Consider the following 19,590-nt stretch of genomic DNA (forward strand, 5'->3'; position numbering starts at 1 on the left):
GCTAGGACCCTCTGCCGCTCCCAGGAGTTGGAGGCACGTTCCTGGCTGGACTAGATGGTCCAACTGCAGTGGTACACCTGAGCAGATCTGGGGTGGGCACGTGGCCCAACACAGGTCTTTTGCCTGAAGTCCCCTTTTTCTTCAGTGCTGCCTGCACAATAAACATGGCTTAAAGCCTGGGGAACAGGGCATGCCTTTCTCTGAGGCGAAGTCCTAGCCAGGACTCTAACTCCTAAACAACTACTCTAACACTTAACTTAAAGATCAAACTAAGAATCTATCAACTTACAACAAAGGAGACAGAACAACTGACTAAGAATCACTAACGCTTTTGTGATGCAAGACAAGATGCTCTGATCAACGATCACGGGTGGTAAGAAGGAAGTGAGAGGGTATATGGTCAGCAGCACCTAATATATCAATGCATGAGCATGGCACTCAAGAGGGCACTACAGCTGACCCTATATATACTGCTAAGGCAAAAATCTCCACTGACTGCATGTGGGCACGCACATACCTAGAAGGGATCGACATAAGCAAACACTCGAAGAAGAAAAATGACATTCTGTTCTGTTTCCTTGCTACTACTTAGTGTGGGGGAGAGGATCGGAAGACATAAGGTTTCACTAGGATTATTTACCCCTAACTCAGAAGAGGAAATTAGGAGTGCAAAAGGTGCTTCTCCTGAATTTTTGTACTTTGGCTGCAAGGGGTTGCTGTTGTGATTGAAAGTAGTCTCCTCTTTCTCTTCCTTACTCCTCCTGCTTTCTTGCCAGCTGTCTCCCTTATGGCAAAGAAAGCACTTGGAAAGGAGGCAAAGAGAGTAGCCATAGAGATAAGATATATGTAATAGAACCTGGACACCAGCAGGTAGGAAGAAATGGATCCACTAACAGAGCCAAGCTTTCGCCTAAGGGGAGGAGGAAAAATCAGAGCCATTACTTTTATATAAAAAACATGAAAACACGGAGTTTTGTCAAAAAAAAAAAAGAGGCAGAAGCTGTCTTCATGGATGATGAGTTTCATAAGCTGAGACTATCAATGAACTTGAAAAACTTTGCAGGCCACCTATTCAAAAGTGGACAGAATCCCAATGGGAATATACAACCCTCTCCTATTTCTGTGTTCTATATTCAAGGTGAAATGATACATGGCTTAGAACTCTCTTTATAAAAGTAATTTTTGATACTCTTATTGTAATACATTCACCTTTTCACTCAGTAAAAAAAAAAGTTTCCATGTTTTCATGTACAAAATTCAGAATCATTGCCATTAGGCAATATTTTCATAGTATGCATTACTGGTCAATTTTTTTATTTTTCTGTATACTTAGTCTTTGAGAGTCAAATGTGAATGCTGCAAACTAGACAAAGGTTATGCAAATAAATTTGAAGTGTTAAGTAAACATTAGGCAAGCCCTCCTAAGATATTTAGCTGTCAAAAGGATATAGACATCTTTGTCACAAACTTGTCATGGATATCATCAGGAGGGGGAAAGATCTTCAAATCCTTCTCAAGCTGTTGAAGCTGCCTTTCCATCTGTTTCAGGTTCTTCTCCAGGTTTTCTGCTGAGACTAAAATATAATATATTCATTCTCTCAACAGCTCATAAAAGGAAAACTAGTAAGAAATGCCTATTTGTAAAAGATTTTTGTTATACCAATACCACACATCTAATTATGAAATGGAATTGTATCAGATAATCACAGGGCAGGGATACTAGTTCATTGTATACTATTTATTTTTTTCTTAATTACACAATTTCCTCACTGTGATTGGTTGTATCCATTTTAAATAATCACTGCATTTTTTCCTCAACCATGCAGTATGCAAAGCTGTATCTTCTGATTGGTTCTTAATGGGTGTCAGCCAATCCAAAAGCAGGGTTTTGCATTAAAAACAAAAGTTTATTTTTCAGTTACCTGTACTGTGAAAATAGCAATCTCTGATTAATGATTATAGTAAGAAAGTTCAAGACATTTCCCTGCAATAAAGTTGCTTGCCTCAGCTTCACAATTCTGAAGAAAAAAAACCCTACTAATATTTATATGAAACAAGGAGAGAGGAGAGAATTCAAATCCCCAAATATAGAGAAAATAGGGCTATTAAAGAGCTGGAAGAGAATTTCCTTTAAATAACAACCCAAATTTCTGACCCATTGTTTCCCTCTCAGTTCAGTTCTGAAGCATGATGTAAACTAACACACATTTGTTATTCTGAGGGAAAGTACCCTGCCAATCAGAAGAGAATAACAGGGTGTTTGGGAGAACGTTCAGAGGGATGAAACGAGGAGAGAGAGAGAGAAAACATGCGTAAGTTTTACTTTATCAGGAACAAAATGTGAATTACCTTTCAATTGTCTGGCACTCTAGTTTACATTTGGAATATTTAATTAAAAATGTCAGTACAGAAATGAGGATAGTTCCTGACAGCTTGGTAAACCATATCCTGGGCTCATATGAATTTGTGCAATCAAGGATATGGTTATCACATCACACACAAGAGGTAAGTAAACTTCTGTCAACATTAAAATGTTCTTCATAAAAATAATAAAATAATTATAAATAATATACTTTAATATTAGTCTGGAAATATTGACATTGTAGAGTTTTTCATTATCAGCTTGTTATATTAATTACAAAACCTAAAATTACTTACTATACTTTTTAGAATTTCACATACATTTTACCTATGCCGTTTTTGGGGTGAAATTTTGAGCCTACAGAAGTCAATGTTAATTTTGCCATTGATCTCAGTGAGGTCAGCATTTCAACAATGGAGTTGAAAGCAGAGATGAATGGACTGAGAACGGTTCATAACACCCAGAAGTGTTCAGAATGTGTGACACATTCACTGGTTGCATATGCTTTCATAAAAAGTGGCACAGTCTTACTCATGAATTATCACCACACATCTTCATCTTAGTGACTACTAAGTAATGATCACCAGTAGATAAGCTGATTAATATGGGTAGTTAGAGAGACTACAGCTCTGCTAAGTGTATATCTACACACAAACTGCTGCTACACAAAGCGCTTCAGTGAAGACAGTACCTATGCCAATGGGAGGGCTTCTCCAGTCATCACAGGTACTCCGCCTCCCTGGGATCCAGTAGCTAGGTTGACAGGAGAACTCTCCCATCAACCTAGGGCTATTTCCATAAGGGTTTAAACATGTTGCAGAGGAGTATGGATTTTTCACACCCCTGAGTAATGTAGTTATACCAATCTAATTTCCTAGTGCAGACCAGGCCTCAGTAATAATGCTGACATGCACATGAATTAAGCTCTGTCTCTTCACAAATTTTAGAAGCAGGAATATAATAAGTCCATAGTTAAATGCCATGTTATAGTTATGTATAGCAGAAGAATGCAGGCCTTCAGGGATAGACACATAGTGAAACAGACCAATCCAAGTAATCATCTCCTAGGAAAGCAATATTTGATATGATGCAGAGAAATTCCTCTGGCCAGATTTAGGTGACCCTCCCAAACCACGAACAAATCCAAGCAGGAGCTAACTTGAATTATTCTGATATATCATGACTTATCTTTCTCAGGACTTTGTTGAATTTAGTGAGGGGATGGGAAATAGAAAGGGAGGAAAGGTGTGAATGGAAACATCTCTCCTACAAAAGGATTATATGGAGTGAAAATATAGGGTCAGATTCTGTGCTATGTATCCAAGACCAAAGAATATGCAGCCCAGAACTAAAGCCACCTTTGCTCCCTTTGAATCCCGGACTGTTCCAGGGTCTGGACAGCCCACTGACAATACAGACTGGAGGGTAAGCAGGGGGTGTCCTTCCAGGGGTTCCCTATTAAGTAGAGGACTGCTTGCAATCTCTGCAGCACTATGGGCATGCCCTTCCCACCTGCCTCTGGCACACATCTCATGCTGCAGCTTGCAAATGTGACCTCTGGAGGCAGTCATATGTTTTGTCTACCACAATTCCTTTGCCAGGGGAAATTGTACCCCAGAGGGTTACATGGGTTTTCAGGACCTGTTACACCATTATGACTCTTATGTGCCATAAAGGGGCTGAAGAAAGAGTGAAAATCTCCCTCATATGATCACTTCCTTCTCCGAAACAAAACAAGATATTTGGACTGATCCCTAGAAACCAAGCTTCTTTTTAGACAACCACATTTTAGAAAAATGGAATCCAACATGTAGTGTAAGAGAGACCACTGATGACACGTGAAATTAATTCTGCCAACCTGGTACTGCAGTCACCTCTTCTAGCTCATGAATACTGGAAATAAATAAAATAGCACACAGAATAATTCAGAGAATGCCAAAATATATTATTGACATAGTACAGGAAAACAGAGCACACTAGGTATTTGAAGTAAAATATAGCTGCAAAACTATTGAGAAGACTTATCTTAGAATGACAAAGGAATTAATACTAATAATTAAAAAAAAAACAGCTATTGCCTGACAGATAGTCTAGAGCTCCAAGACAATGACGGGGACAAAGAACCCAAAAAGATATGAAAAAACACCCCACATGGACTGAGATGTCCATTAGCAGCAACATGATAAGAGCTGGTTGGATAAAAGTGACTCACTGAACACATTAGAGGGAAGAGCCTGCCAAAACAGAATTCACTTTCACTTCCTGCTAGGATAATCTTTTTCCTCAGGGACAAGAAGGGGACTGTGTTCTTTTCTGGCTTTCTTGCTCTTTATCTCAGTCTACCACTACCTAAACCAGGGGTCGGCAACCTTTCAGAAGTGGTGTGCTGAGTCTTCATTTATTCACTCTAATTTAAGGTTTCAGGTGCCAGTAATACATTTTAATATTTTCAGAAGGTGTCTTTCCATAAGTCTATAATATATAACTAAACTATTGTTGTATGTAAAGTAAAGAAGGTTTTTAAAATGTTTAAGCAGCTTCATTTAAAATTAAATTAAAATGCAGAGCCCCGCCCGGACTGGTGGCCAGGGCCCGGGCAGTATAAGTGCCAGTGAAAATCAGCTCACGTGCTGCCTTCGGCACGCATGCCATAGGTTGCCTACCCTGACTTATACCAAATGTTGTTTCTAAAATCTTAATCTCCCAAAGCTCTTACAATGTCACTCCTGTGAACCCTGCGGTGGTTTGCCCTTACCTTCCACATTCAGTTTATGCTTTTTCAACTTCAAGGAATTTTAAATCTTCACAACCAACTTTCCCTGTGTCATTTACTCCCATTCCCTTTCTGTCACCTAAAGCTCCTCTTAAGATTCCATTGTGAATAGCCCATTTGAGTCTTTCCTCCTCCCTACTTGTAGAACTCCCTCCTCTCCCTCTTTTGTCCACCAAATTATGTCATAATTCTCTCCTCACTCAAGTCACTGCTTACGGTTCAGTACCTTTCAACAATAACCAACCACTTATAGAATGTATACACCAACTTTTAAAAAAATCAAACTCACCACTTGATCCTTCAACTTATACATTCTATATTTGAACAGTACTATCTAATTTATACTATATATCTCTTGAGAAAAGCTCTGTGGCTTCCACTTCATTTGTTGAGCACCTAGCACATGGTTGGTTCTCAGTAAGTGATGAGCATGTACACCTAAATTATTTGGACAGGGCAAGGGGAAATGAGAACGTTATTTCCACAGTGTATTTGAAACATTTCTCTGCTATTCTGGAGAAGTTCAGGACTGCTGTAATAAAGCACAGTCTTAACATTTTAACTGCCATTTAATGTGTTCACTTTTTAACTTACCCGCCATTTTCTCAATATTAAAGGTCTGATTCTATAAGAAGATGGAAAAAAAATTCTGTGAAGTGGATTTTTCAGTTACAAATAGAGTGATTCCTTACACTATCATATTTTAAAATTATTAGTTACAAAACGGTGCTGTAAATGGTAACCTCCAGGATTAGATATAATAAAAGGCTCTTTGTCTTATACCCTGAAATGGCAAAGCATCATTATTTGTTCGTTGAGTGTTTAAAAGTGAAACAGAACCTTTAGTTTCATAAACAAAATGTAATGATTTCTGTTATTAGCACTAAGATACCTTTTATGTTTACTCTACATTTCTTTATTGTATATCCACAATACAAGTATTTAAGTTAGCTTTCTTATCTGAAAAGAGTAATAATACTCTGCTCTGACACAGTCTATTATACATTGAAAACACTGTACAAACATTAACTTAATTAATTCATCACCATACCCCTGTGTGTCAGGAATAAGTAGCGTTATCCCCACCATTTTACAGCTGTAGAAACAGAGCAGTGAAAATAACTTGCCAGGGTGAGTACAAATTGACATTAAGTAATCAAGAAGTTTTTGGTTCTCAGTACTGTGGTTTAGCCACTAAACATTTTTATACAGAATTTAACTAGATAAACTTTCCAATTTAACGTTCATTCTAAAACTCCCTGTAAGATTAACTTTTGCAGACTTTTCTAAATTAACTCTCAATGTCAGAAGACTATTTAGAAGCAGATGGACAAGTGTACATACAAAGATTTGAGTTCAAAAAGTTTCAAAATCAATCTCCATGCATGTATTTCAATATCAAATTACCGCACATAGTGAAATACGTGAAAATGGGGACTTAGCTAACTTGCACAAAAAGTACACTTTTCCTGTTTGGAGTTTAGGTTCAGCATTGAACGGTGTATTTATATTTCTGCGTATATATATGTACACTCTATACTGCTATATATTTCCCAACATATCATTGATTGTTCAATGATGTATATGTTAACTGCAAAAATATTAAATCATATAAATTGTGAAATACAAATATTTCAATCTGTTCTCAAACTTTGGCAGAGAGCTTCTTGTCTCAAATACTAAAATTTTCAAAAAGCTTCTTTGCTTGGTCTGTTAAGATCTGAAAGTGTGGTTACACAGGGCATAAATGACAACTCGCTGGGGCAGGGGGGAGGGGGAGAACTTTTTTTTGCCACCAAATGATTTTCAAAATAGCCTCCTAGGTCCAAGGAATGATTTTCAGCTGTTTATTACTTTCAAAATAAGTAACAGTTTTGTTTTGTTTTTAATCCTTCAGTAAGAATATGTTTTGTATGCTTTACAGCGGAAGTTACCTCCTTGTACAACTGCTGCATATGTAGAAGAACATCTAACCTGCAAAATCCATTTTTTCCTTGCATACATTTTATAACAGCACATTGCAGATTTCCTTATGGCAGATTATCCCATTGCCTGATTGGTCTCTCAGCAATTAGTTTCTATTACATTTAAAATTATCTTTTGTATTTCTGGATATCTGATTCTCAACCCATGTCTCCTTTTGACCACTATAAATAATTTATCTTCTACTCTTTTATTATTGCCTTGGAGGCATATAGAAACTTTTGCCACTATTTGGTGAATTGCACAAATACAGTTCTGTAGTGTCTGAAGTGCTTCTTGGGACCCTGAAGCAATTTTATTGCATTTTCCCAGCTATTATATGGCCTGATCAAATGCCCACTGAAATCATTGCAAGATTTCCCATTGACTGTAATAGGAGTTGGATAAGAACCATAGTCTAATTTTTTCTACAATTTCATACTATCCCTCTCTCTTTGTTCATAGTCCTGCTTTACTGCCCAGATATCAGCCCATACCCATTCCTCTTCACCTCGTTGCTACTTTTCTCAATTGGGGGCACAGAGGAACATTCTGGGGTGGGTGGCTGAGCAGCGGTGCCAGGTGGCTCGGGCCAGTCCCATGCATCGGGTTTTCAATTTAGGGAAGTATGGTCAACCTAGCAGCCATGTATTTCACTTCGGTGACTCACATGCAATATCCAGAGGAGGTGGGGCTCAGAGTCTATTTAAACAAGGACTGCAGGAATACCTTCCCTGTTTGCATCTACTCTGGATGCCATAATAATGGCCAGATTGTTCGCAAACATATGTATCGACAAATGGCTGGCAGCCCAGCAAATGTCCAATATTGAGACATCGCTTCAAAATGCATTGATGTAGCTTGTTCTCCCCTAGAACGGCCGTATACCTGTTCAGGGGGTGTAGCCGAAGCTGTTTCGTATGCAGTGTTGATGTAGGAATTTATTCCCTTAAAGATTATCTGTGAGGGGACTGACTGCCCCTTCATACAGTCTGCATATGACACAAATAGACAAGACAAAGCCTGACAGGGTTTAGTCCTGTTCAGATAAAAAGGTGAGACATCATGTGAAGTTCAATGCATGAAGATACTGCTTCGCTGAGTATGAACACAGCTTTAGGAAAAAAAACAGGCAAATACACTGCCAGATTCAAATGAAGAAAGTTAGGTGATGCCACAATATCACTGTCTTTGAAAAACTGTGTATAAGGATCAGAGGGGTAGCCATGTTAGTCTGGATCTGTAAAAAGCGACAAAGAGTCCCATGGCACCTTATAGACTAACAGAAGTATTGGAGCATAAGCTTTCGTGGGTGAATACTTATGTCGTCAGATGCATGTCACATACTGATGAAGTGGGTATTCACCCACGAAAGCTTATGCTCTAATACGTCTGTTAGTCTGTTAGTCTATAAGGTGCCACAGGACTCTTTGTTGCTGTGTATAAGGAGGCTCTGCCATCAAAGCTGTGACTTCCACACTCTCCTTGAAGAGGTCAGTGCCATGAGGCAGGCAGGTTTTTGACACAAGAGAGGAACGGAACAGGATGCCAGAGGCTCAAATGGAGGTCCCATTAGAGCCATCAAGGCCGATTTAAGGTCCTCCAGGGGAGCTGATTTCTGCACTGGCAGATGGAGATGAAGAATTCCTTTTAAGGATCTTGCTACCATGGCATTGGAAAACACTGATCTTACATGAATGGGTGGATGAAAGGCTGAGATTGCTGTTAGACGCACCCTCATCAAGCTAACTGTAAGGCCCAATACTAAAGATGTAGAAAATACTCCAAGATGTCCTGGATATAAGAAGTGTTGGCTGAACTCTATGGGCCAATGATCACACTGAAAACTGCTTCCATTTTGCTAATGAGTCCATCATGGTAAAGCGTGTTCTACTATTGAGTAGGACCTGTCAAATGGCCACTGACCATCGTTCTTCCTTTTTATTCACCACAAAACAGCTATGCAGTGAAATACAGGGACCTGACCACGGGGTGCGAAGTGTGACCATGATTCTGCACGAGCAGGTCAGGATGGAGAGGAAGGGGTATGGGAAGCTGAATTGATAATGTGAGAAGGTGTGGGAAAACCAACACTGCCTCAGCCATGCTGTGGCAATGAGCATGAGCTTGGCTTAACCAGCTTTCAGCTTGAGGATAACCTATGAAATGATCAGGATCAGAGGAAAAGCAAACAGAAGAGCTGGTTACTAGCTGAGGTGGAAGGTACCAGTCAGGGAGCCTGGACTGAGGCCCCCTCAGAAGCAGTACAGATAACACTTTCTGCTGTCCCTTGCAGTGAACAGCGTGATCACTGGGATGCCATTGAAAAGATGACTCAAAGAATGCTGGACTTCAGTGAGCACTCACGAAAAATCCTGCTGAGATGGTCTGCGAGATGATTCTGGACCCCAGGCAAATGGTTGGCCATGAGAGTGATAGTCATTCTATTGCAGAACTGCCACAGTCTGATTGCCTGCTGGCAGTGCATCCTGGTATATGCTCCTCCTTGCCTTCTCACATAATACATTGTGGCACTCTGGTTGGTAAATATGTGAACGACTGAACCCTTGATGCAGTCTAGGAAAGTGTGACAGGTATTGTAGATTGCCCAAAGTTCCAGCGCATTGACATGCAGTGAAGTTTCCTGCTTTGACCACAGACACTGAACCTTCAGTGAACCCAGATGCATAGACATGTTTTTTCCTGGTGGATGCCATCTTCCTTGATCACTACCACACAGCAAATCTGTCATTATAATATGACTCCTAGTGATACCTTACTTATGAAAAGAAGGAAAACTTGAGACTTCTCTTAAAAAAAGAGCCATTTGATCTGTACCTGAGAGAGAGAGAGAGAGAGAGAGACTTAGTGAGCTGTACAACTTCTAAATTGTCTGGGTTGGCAAAACTAGGAATGTCAAGAGATCAGTAGAATCTCCTTAATTAGTAGAAGCAAATTTGCCTAACCTATAGGAATCACCTAGGTTTAGTGAACTGTTTCATGTGCTAAGCTTGGCTAAGACCACTAGATATATAAGAAGCTTTGATAAGAGTACATGAAGGACTTCCTTTAGTAAAGGTGGAAAGTAAACACTATCTTTGTATCTTTAAAGGAAAAAGGTCAAAAAGTACACAATAAAAAAGTGGTTAAACGTTGCAGAAAAAGTTCATTTTGAGTTATACCTAACTCTGAAACCCAGTTCATCATGCCCTAAGCCAGGAAACACTTGAAAAAAATATACATGTGAGCAATCTAATACATGATAGCATTCTTCACTGTAGTATAATTTGTAAAACAGTTTAGCTGCATGCTGCCTATTTCAAAACTTTAATAGTGTCCCCACTCAATGAAGGTCTGAATGTTCAGAATCTTGAAAATCAGGCCACTTATTTGGGTGTTTAAATATGCATTTAGGTGCATTACTTTAAGCACCTCAGCTTTAAAATGTTGAACTATGTTCTTATGTTGTTTTTTTTAATCAAGAAAAGAAAAGAAAACTGCCAGCTTTAAATTTTCATTTTCTACTTTTGTATGTATCTGTCACATTTATGTGTTTCTTTTTTAAAACGATGAAGGGGAGAAATAATTTTGCAATCTTAATGAAATGCAGATTTATTCAAGAGATTGAAACAAAGCTTTTTTTTTTTTTTTATTAGAAGCTTTTGAAAAACCTAACGTTACATGACAGATACATACACTCTGGGGTTTGTTTTCCTCTACATAATAATGCCTAGTGTCAATGGCAATTATGCATACAGACACATGGAAAGAAGAACTTATTTATAACATCCAAGCCTGAACATTTTTATATACTAAGCCAGATTTTAAGGTAAGGAGATTTTTTAAATTATTAATATAGTCAAACACACTGTTCTTGGCACTGTACTATAACACAAATAGTCCCTACTCCAATAATTTACACTTTAGTGGTACAGATTCTGTGAACACTTACAAATATTAGTAATTTTACTCAAGCAGGTATTAACATTCAGTTAAATAGAAGTACCTGGTGAATAAAGTTATTCATGTGTGTGTTTACAGAAGCACATTCCAATAGTTCAAGAAGGAAGGGCGCACTGGAGGAGGGAGCTAGATAGCAGGGTTTTTTGTGTTTTTTTTTCTTTTTATTATTTGTATTTTGTAGAAGTACAGGCTCATTTCTTATGTGAATTTTGGAAAAGATGACTCACAAAGGAGATACATGACCAAGGAAAAGGGGTGGAGGCTTAGCAAACAAAGTGCATGGAAATAAGTATGGAGAAGAGAGAGAAAGAAAAATTAGTGAGGCATCAATGCTCCATAAATGGGTATAACTGAGGGGTTTGGTGAATATAATACATTCCAAGATATAGGCTGGAATGGAGTTGTCATGCCTATGGGTAAGGAAAAGACATTTGATCTTTGCATGATAAACAAGGGGAGTCTGTGGAGGGGTTAAAAAGAAAAGAGGCATCAGGATCAGATCACTGGGTGAGAAATAAAAATGGCAGCACCATTTTGGACCAACTGGAGTGGGGAAATAAGAGCACGAGAGTGATGTGGCTGAAGTCTACAAGGCAGGAACTGATTATATAAGCCAACAAAGTTTTGTACAATACCCTTTAAACCATCTGGAATCAGGTTTAATATTTAACAATATACAATCAAGTGCAAAATTACATTCACAAACTCTAGATTGAATTTTCAGAATCATACATTAAGATACTCTTCTTTATTCTCTGTGATCAACAGATATCATTTGTGATCCACAGAGACCCAAGAGTTCGGAAGGAAGTCAAATGTGAAATTGCAGATCTACTAACTACTTTGTAACCTACCATTTAAATCAACTTCTGTACCAAATGACTGGAGGATAGCTAATGTGACATCAATTTTTAAAAAGGACTCCAGAGGTGATCTTGGCAATTACAGGTTGGTAAGCCTGCCTTCAGGACCAGGTAAGCTGGTTGAAACTATAGTAAAGAACAAAATTGTCAGACATATAGCTGAACAAAATTTGTTGCAGAAAAGTCAACATGGATTTTGTAAACTGAAATCATATCTCACCAATCTACTAGAATTCTTTGAGAGGGGAGGGTCAACAAGCATGTGGACAAGGAGGATCCAGTGGATATAGTATACTTAGATTTTCAGAAAGTCTTTGACAAGTTCTCTCACCAAAAGCTCTTAAGCAAAGTAAACCATCAGGGGATAAGAGGGAAGGTCCTCTCATGAATTGGTAACTGGATAAAAGATAGGAAATGAAGGGTAGGCAAATATGGTCAGTTTTCAGAAGGGAGAGAAGTAAATAGTGATGTCTCCCAGGGGTCTGTACTGGGACCAGTCCTATTAAACATATTCATAAATGATCTGGGAAAAGGGGTAACAGTGAGGTGGCAAAATTTGCGCATAATACAAAACTCCTCAAGATAGTTAAGTACAAAGCAGACTGTGAAGAGCTACAAAAGAATCTTACAAAACTGGGTGACTGGGCAAGACAATGGCACATGAAATTCAAGTTGATAAATGCAAAGTAATGCACATTGGAAAACATAATCCCAACTATATATATAATATGGTGGGGTCTAAATTAGCTATTACCACTCAAAAAAAAACAACAAGTCATTGTGGATAGTTCTCTGAAAACATTTCCTCAATGTGCAACGGCAGTCAAAAAAGTGAACAGAATGTTGCGAATCATTAAGAAAGGGATAGATAAAAAGACAGAAAATATCATATTGCTTCTATATAAATCCATAGTATGCCCAGATCTTGAATACTGCATCTACCTCAAAAAATATGTATTGAAATTGGAAAAGACTCAGAAACGGGCAACAAAAATTATTAGGGGTATGGAACAGCTTCCGTGTGAAGAGAAATTAATAACATCGGGACTTTTCAGCTTGGAAAAAAGACAATTAAGGTGGGGATATGATAGAAGTCTATACAATCATGACTGGTGTGGAGAATAATAAATAAGGAAGTGTTATTTCCTCCTCCTAACACATGAAGACATAATTTGGGGGTCACCAAATTAAATTAATAGGCAGCATGGTTAAAACAAACAAAGGGAAGCAAAAGGAAGTGTTGTTTTCACATAGCGCAGAACCTGTGCAAGTCCTAGCCAGAGTATGTTGGGAAGGACAAGACTATAACAGGCTTCAAAAAAGAACTAGGTAAGTTCATGGAGGACAGGTCTATCACTGGATATTAACTAGGATGGGTCTCTATCTGCCTGCAGCTGGGAATGGGTGACAGGCAATGGATCACTTGATGATTACCTGTTCTGTTCATTCCCTCTGGGTCACTTGCCATTGACCACTGTTGGAAGACAGGATACTGGGCTAGATGGACCTTTGTCTGGCTCAGTATAGCTCTTCTTATGTTTGTATCCATGATATGTAGTTTAAATATATATACACAGCAAGCCGCATTGGTGACAATAGATGACATAAGCTTCACAAGTTTCCCTACAAAAGCAGTAAAACTTTGACTGGCCTTCTGCAAATTTTCCCCAAGAAGTGACTCAGTCCTACACTTCTTCCCCTGCCAGTTTCCTGCACCTCATTTCATATATAGAAACTGCATCTGCATTTACCTCTCATATGGCAATAGCCTTTCCAAATCCCTACAATGCCCAGAGCTACTAAACATCATTCAAAATTCAGTTACATCCACTTTCCTCATGTTATTCACCTGAAAATTGATTAACGTTCTAAAAGTTCTCTCTCACCATTTTCAATGGCCAATCTACCTTTACTATACTGGCAAAGGAATGTTAAAGACAACAAGAAGGGGTTCTTCAAATATGTCAGATGAAAAAAAAAGAAAGGAAAAAAAGATCAAGGACAGTGTGGGTGTGCCGCTCAATGGAAGTGGTGAGCTGCTAATGGAAGATGACAGGAAGGTAGCGCTGATCTATGTCTACTTTGCTTCAGTCTTCTCACAAAAAAATGTGATCGTACAACTAGTGAAGTTACAATAGACAATAAAGGGGAAGGGATGCAGATTGGGATAAGTAAAGAACATGTAAGAAATCTTCCCGACCGGTTTGAATGAATTCAAATCAGCAGGTCCTGATGCTATTCACTTGAGGGTACTGAAGGAGTTAGCTGAAGAAATCTCAGAGCCACTGGCAATAATATTTGCAAACTCATGGATGACAGGAGAGGTCCCAGGAGACTGGAAAAGGGCTAACATAGTGGCCATCTTTAAAAAGAGAAGCCAGGGAACTACAGACCAGTCAGTCTGACTTCAATACTTGGAAAGCTACTAGAGAAATGTATAAAACAGGGGTAGGCAACCTATGGCAAACGTGCCGAAGGCGGCACGCAAGCTGATTTTCAGTGGCGCTCACATTCCCCAGGTCCTGGCCACCTGGCCGGGGGCTCTGCATTTTAATTTAATTTTAAATGAAGCTTCTAAAACATTTTAAAAACCGTATTTACTTTACATACAACAATAGTTTAGTTATATATTATAGACTTATAGAAAGAAACCTTCTAAAAACATTCAAATGTATTACTGGCATGGAAAACCTTAAATCAGAGTGAATAAATGAAGACTCGGCACACCATTTCTGAAAGGTTGCCAACCCCTGGTATAAAACATTCAATTTGCAAATATCTAGAGGAAGGAGGAGTACTCACTAGCAGCAAGCATGAATTTACTATAAACGTATCATGCCAAACCAGCTTGATTTCCTTCTTTGACAAGATAACTACTTTGGTGGATAGAAGGAATGCGGTATGTATCTTATCATTTGCCCTTCTGTTTTCTGTGTTTCTATCTTGTTTTGTCTTCTAGGAAATAGGATGGGACTTAAACTGCCCCAGTCCATCTCAACTAACATTTTCTCTTCCCACAGTGACACTGATAAAATGAAATCCTTACTTTGTACTTCACATTTCAAATGCTTTAACTATTTGTTCTTTAATAAAAATTAAAAAGATGTTGAATGGTGCTTGTTGCCATAGAACTAACCAGGTTGAGGTCTCTGTACTAAAAACTCCCAAGAAACCTTGTTTAACTATTTAGTGTTGCACAGTGGCAGGGTAATGTTAACATCTTTGACTCTCTGGGCCCATTAAGTGTATTGACATTTACACAATGGGGAGGTTCTTTCAACTGTATATTACGTAAGACATAGTTAAGCAAGTAAACGCAAAGCTGAATAGTAACATACATAGCAGCCTCAAGTACTTCTAATTATTTTTTTCTCAAGGACTCCATGTTCTTTACAGGCTTTCTAATCAGGCAAGCAACACTGCATACGAAGAGTGAGAATTTTTTGGAAGAAGGAATAGCAGACTGCTACCATAGGGCTTTTTTTCTCCTCCCCTCCCACCCAATCCTTAACTCCTTCCTGCATTGTCCAAGTTTTACATAATGATCTACATAACAGCAATGGCCAATAGACTGATTATTGTTACACAAAGCAAAAGAAGTATTCTGATCACTACTCTCAGATCATTTTTTGCAGGATACCCAAACAGGCTATCTGAGAAACGTCTGCCACTGGCACGTTCCTTCATGTTGTTCTTATAGGGAACGCACATTCATTTTTTTTCAAGCTTAACAGGCCTCTCTGATGCAAATTAGCTTTCACTTAGACAATGTGCACAATACAGAAGAGAGTTTACAGACTGACCATTAAAAAACAAACAAAACCTTTTTGATTTCCAGAGCTGCTTTGTCACACTTGGATTCTGTGCTCTAAGGTATTGTTTAATTTTAATATTGACAAAGAAAAGAAATCAAAATGGGAGTTAGTTTAATGACTTCACAGATAAACTGGAACTGTAATGAAAATAATTAATAACCTTCTTTAATAACACATTGATTTTTCCATCTTCTATGCATGATGTGTCTGTATGACTGTCAAGTGTCAGCTCCTGAATATACATTGGTACTTTCAGAATAAGGTAGACCTCATTCATACCAGATAAAAAGACCTAGGGCATAGGAATTCAGCACTCTCATTTCTACCCCTGTTCAGACCTCTCAGGTGGCTGGGGGATGGACCCTTCAAATTCTGTCCTCTCAATGATACTTTGGGTGGCACATTATTAAAGTAAACTGCTCTTCTCTCTGCAGTATCCCAGCAAAGGGTGTTCCCATGCCCTCTGTAACCTACCAAATGCAAGATTATTACTATCAGCTGCAGGAGGGCATTTGGAACAGAACTACCTTGTTCCTAGTCACTACTCAGGGATCTCTTCTGCTTCCCCAACTGAATTTTTGTGGGAGTCATCCACAGGCAGACTCTTCAAGCCCTTGAAAAGGCCTCCTCTCCCCCTTTCCTCCATACTCTTGAGATTGTTACTGAGAATCATGATTTTATTGCCTGGAAACTGGTATCGCCAAATCCTAGACTGTGGGGTTGAGAGCGCTTGGAATATGACCAGAATGAAAATTTTGTCTTCTGCTCTGCATCACTTATTTCTTGCACTTTGGCAACTCCAGAGGTTATTGTCCCTCAGATTAGAGATCCAAAATCCTGAATCATCCAAAAGATTGCCTTTCCACTTCTCAAAATCTCTTGGATAGTACTAACCAGGAAAGGGAATGCTTTACCCAACATCAGAGTGTCTCCAGTTGTATTTACACAAAGTACACTTATTCAGATTTTCAAAAAGAAGTGCAGAGGTTTTAACCACAGATCTTCCATTAAATCTTGATCAGCAATCTTACCTATTAGGAGTTCCAAAGTTTTGGAACCACCTAGAAGTTTTCTAATTCCTCATAGGTCCTAGACCTCCACGCCTATGAAGGGCCTATGTTTCAGGAAATCTATCCTCAGGAGTGCCTAATCCTTCTATTCTGTTCAGATTTTTATATTGTGGATCCAAGTTACTGTAGGGAAAGTGACTGTCCATATGCATTCTACTTCTGGTAATCCACAAGCAGTGAGCTCATGTCCACAAGGTGCGTGTTCAGAATAATGAAACAATGATTGTAGGACATCTCTGCCAAAGTAGGTGTCAGACCTGGAACCCTCGATCAACAAATTGTGCAGGGTACATATGTGAACTGCTCCACAAATCTCTGAGATTGGAACACCTCTTAGGGAAGCTATGGAAGCCATTTGTGCTCTGGTGAAGAGGCTTAAATGCGAGGTGTGAGACTGTGAGATCCTCTGTGAAACGATGACGAGCCAAAACAGCTGCCAAGCAGACTCTCATGAAGTGAAGGGAAAGTCCCAAATGCATCAGGGCAGCAAGTAACCTAATATAATGGTTACTGGGGTCCCTAATGGTAACAGGTGCTTCTGCATACCCCAGACAGTCTCTTCTATTTTGCTGCGTAAGTCAGTCCAGTGGAGTACTTTCTACTACAAATCAGAATGTTTTAAACTTTTGTGGAGCAGGTTCTGTCTGTAGCCATCACCCCCATCAGCATCTAGTCTGTGAGGTGCTGCAATGCTGTGTCCCTGGGAGGGTGTGGGGTAGAATCTGAGCTTTGGTATGCATGAGCACATCAGTCTGAGCTGGACACATGATTGGGGGCTGAGCTGACAAGGCCAAAAGTGCTCACTCACATCGCTGAGAGCAGTTTAGATGCTAGAAGCTGCACGGGAACAACCCGGGGAGTGAGGATTCTCACAGCAGAGCAGGGTAAGGCTGGTCCCAGAGTCGAGGATTGGAGTGACCTAGCAGATCACTGGCCGAGATAACACCAATTATACATCTTGGAGCAGTGGAAAAAAGTACCTCTGGAGTTCTAGGACAGTGGGGTTTAGTCTTATTTCTCTATCATGGACCTTTCCTCCTTTCTCCTTCTCTCTTCAAGAGTGTGTGGTCAAGAGAGTTTAGAGGTTCTTGCAAATTCTGTACCAGGTGAATGAGATCTTCTTGACAAGGAGCAATCATAGACTCATAGAAGATCAGGGTTGGAAGAGACCTTAGGAGGTCATCTAGTCCAACTCCCTGCTCAAAGCAGGATCATCATCAACTAAATCATCCCAGACAGGACTTGGTCACGCCAAGACTTAAAAACCTCTAAGGATGAAGATTCCACCACCTTCCTAGGTAACCCATTCCAGTGCTTGACCATCCTCCTAGTGAAAAAGTTTCTCCGAATATCCAACTTAAACCACCCCCACTGCAACTTGAGACAGTTACTCCTTGTTCCATCATCTGCCACCACTGAGAACATCCTAGCTCCATCCTATTTGGAACCCCCCCCTCAGATAGTTGAAGGCTGCTATCAAATCCCTCCTCACTCTTCTCTTCTGCAATCAAAACAAGCACAGTTCCCTCAGCCTCTCCTCGTAAGTCACGTGCCCCAGGTTAATAGCTTGATGAATGATACATATAAACTCCACAGTGATTTAGAATGTACTTAAACTAAAAACTGATATTACCTTGGGGGGCGGAGAAGAGAGAGAGAGAGAGAGAATGAACAAACCTACAATTGTTCTTTTAAGACAGTGTTTCTCAAACTGTGGATCGACCTCAAGGGTGGTTACGACCTTGTTTTAATGAGGTTGTCAGGGTTAGCTTAGACTTTTTGGGGTCTGGGGCTGAAGCCCGAGGGCTCCAGCCCCGTGTGGCGGGGCTCAGGTTACAGGCCCCGTGCCTGGAGATGAAGCCCCTAGGCTTTGGCCCTCCTGCCAGGAGTGGTGGAGCTTGGTCTTTGAATATCTTCCCATCCCCACCTGGGGTGGCAAGGCTCAGGCTTCAGTCTCTTCCTCCTGGGGTCATGAAGTAATTCTTCTTGTCAGAAAGGGGTTGTGGTGCCATGACATTTGAGAACTGCTGCTTTAAGAGATGGCAATGGAATAAAACTGAGTAGGGGGGAATGAAAGCACAACACTGATGCAGCGGGCAAAGCAACTAGCAAAGGAATTTGATTGGCTGGGAGAAATAGTCACCAACCATGTAAAATTACTAGGTAGTACCTGGGTGCAACTGGAGGAAGAAAAATCAACTGGCTGCTGAGATACAGATTCAGACTGAAAATCTGGGAAACCAGCATATATAGTATAATCTCATTCTTATAATTTGTATTCCTGACACACAAAACTCAATCTGTCACCATGTAACTAAGTACATCTCAACACCATCATCAGATGACTTTGCCAGTCAAATTAATTGTAAATCAACACTCCTACACCATTCAGAGGTTATTTTTAAAAAAAACACAAATCATCAGCCTTTGCAACACAATACAAAAAAGATGTGAAATAATTAAAAAAACAGAAGGTTTTAACCAGCCTGAGAGGCCATAAACACTAAAAATCATAATCAACAAGTTGAATTACACCCAGAAACAAACAGCTACCCATCACAAAGTATGGAGCATTAGCAAAATAGCCTAATAGAGATATGCTACACTGAAGAGGTGAGTCACACAGTGATGAATTAAGGAGGACTCCCATGTTGTTGACTTAACTGACAAAAGTTTGGCAAGCACCCATTGTATATGGCACAACCATCACTTCCTTCTTTTGTGGATTAATTTTAGCTAGGGTCAGTCCTCATCCATCTCTATGCCCACCAGCACTGGAAAG

The 19,590-nt window shown here is 39.6% G+C and overlaps 1 protein-coding gene across 1 annotated transcript in view; it reads right to left on the reverse strand.

The window, feature by feature from the left end:
* Positions 1–19,590, reverse strand: part of DIAPH3 (diaphanous related formin 3) — a 553,931-nt gene that overhangs the window by 191,459 nt on the left and 342,882 nt on the right. The window contains exon 23 of the mRNA XM_030566194.1: positions 1,450–1,574. Coding sequence (XP_030422054.1) covers positions 1,450–1,574 — 125 coding nt within the window. The remainder of the gene's footprint in view (positions 1–1,449; positions 1,575–19,590) is intronic.

The sequence above is a fragment of the Gopherus evgoodei genome, chromosome 1 (genome assembly GCF_007399415.2).
Source record: "Gopherus evgoodei ecotype Sinaloan lineage chromosome 1, rGopEvg1_v1.p, whole genome shotgun sequence".
In the NCBI taxonomy this organism is placed as follows: domain Eukaryota; kingdom Metazoa; phylum Chordata; order Testudines; family Testudinidae; genus Gopherus; species Gopherus evgoodei.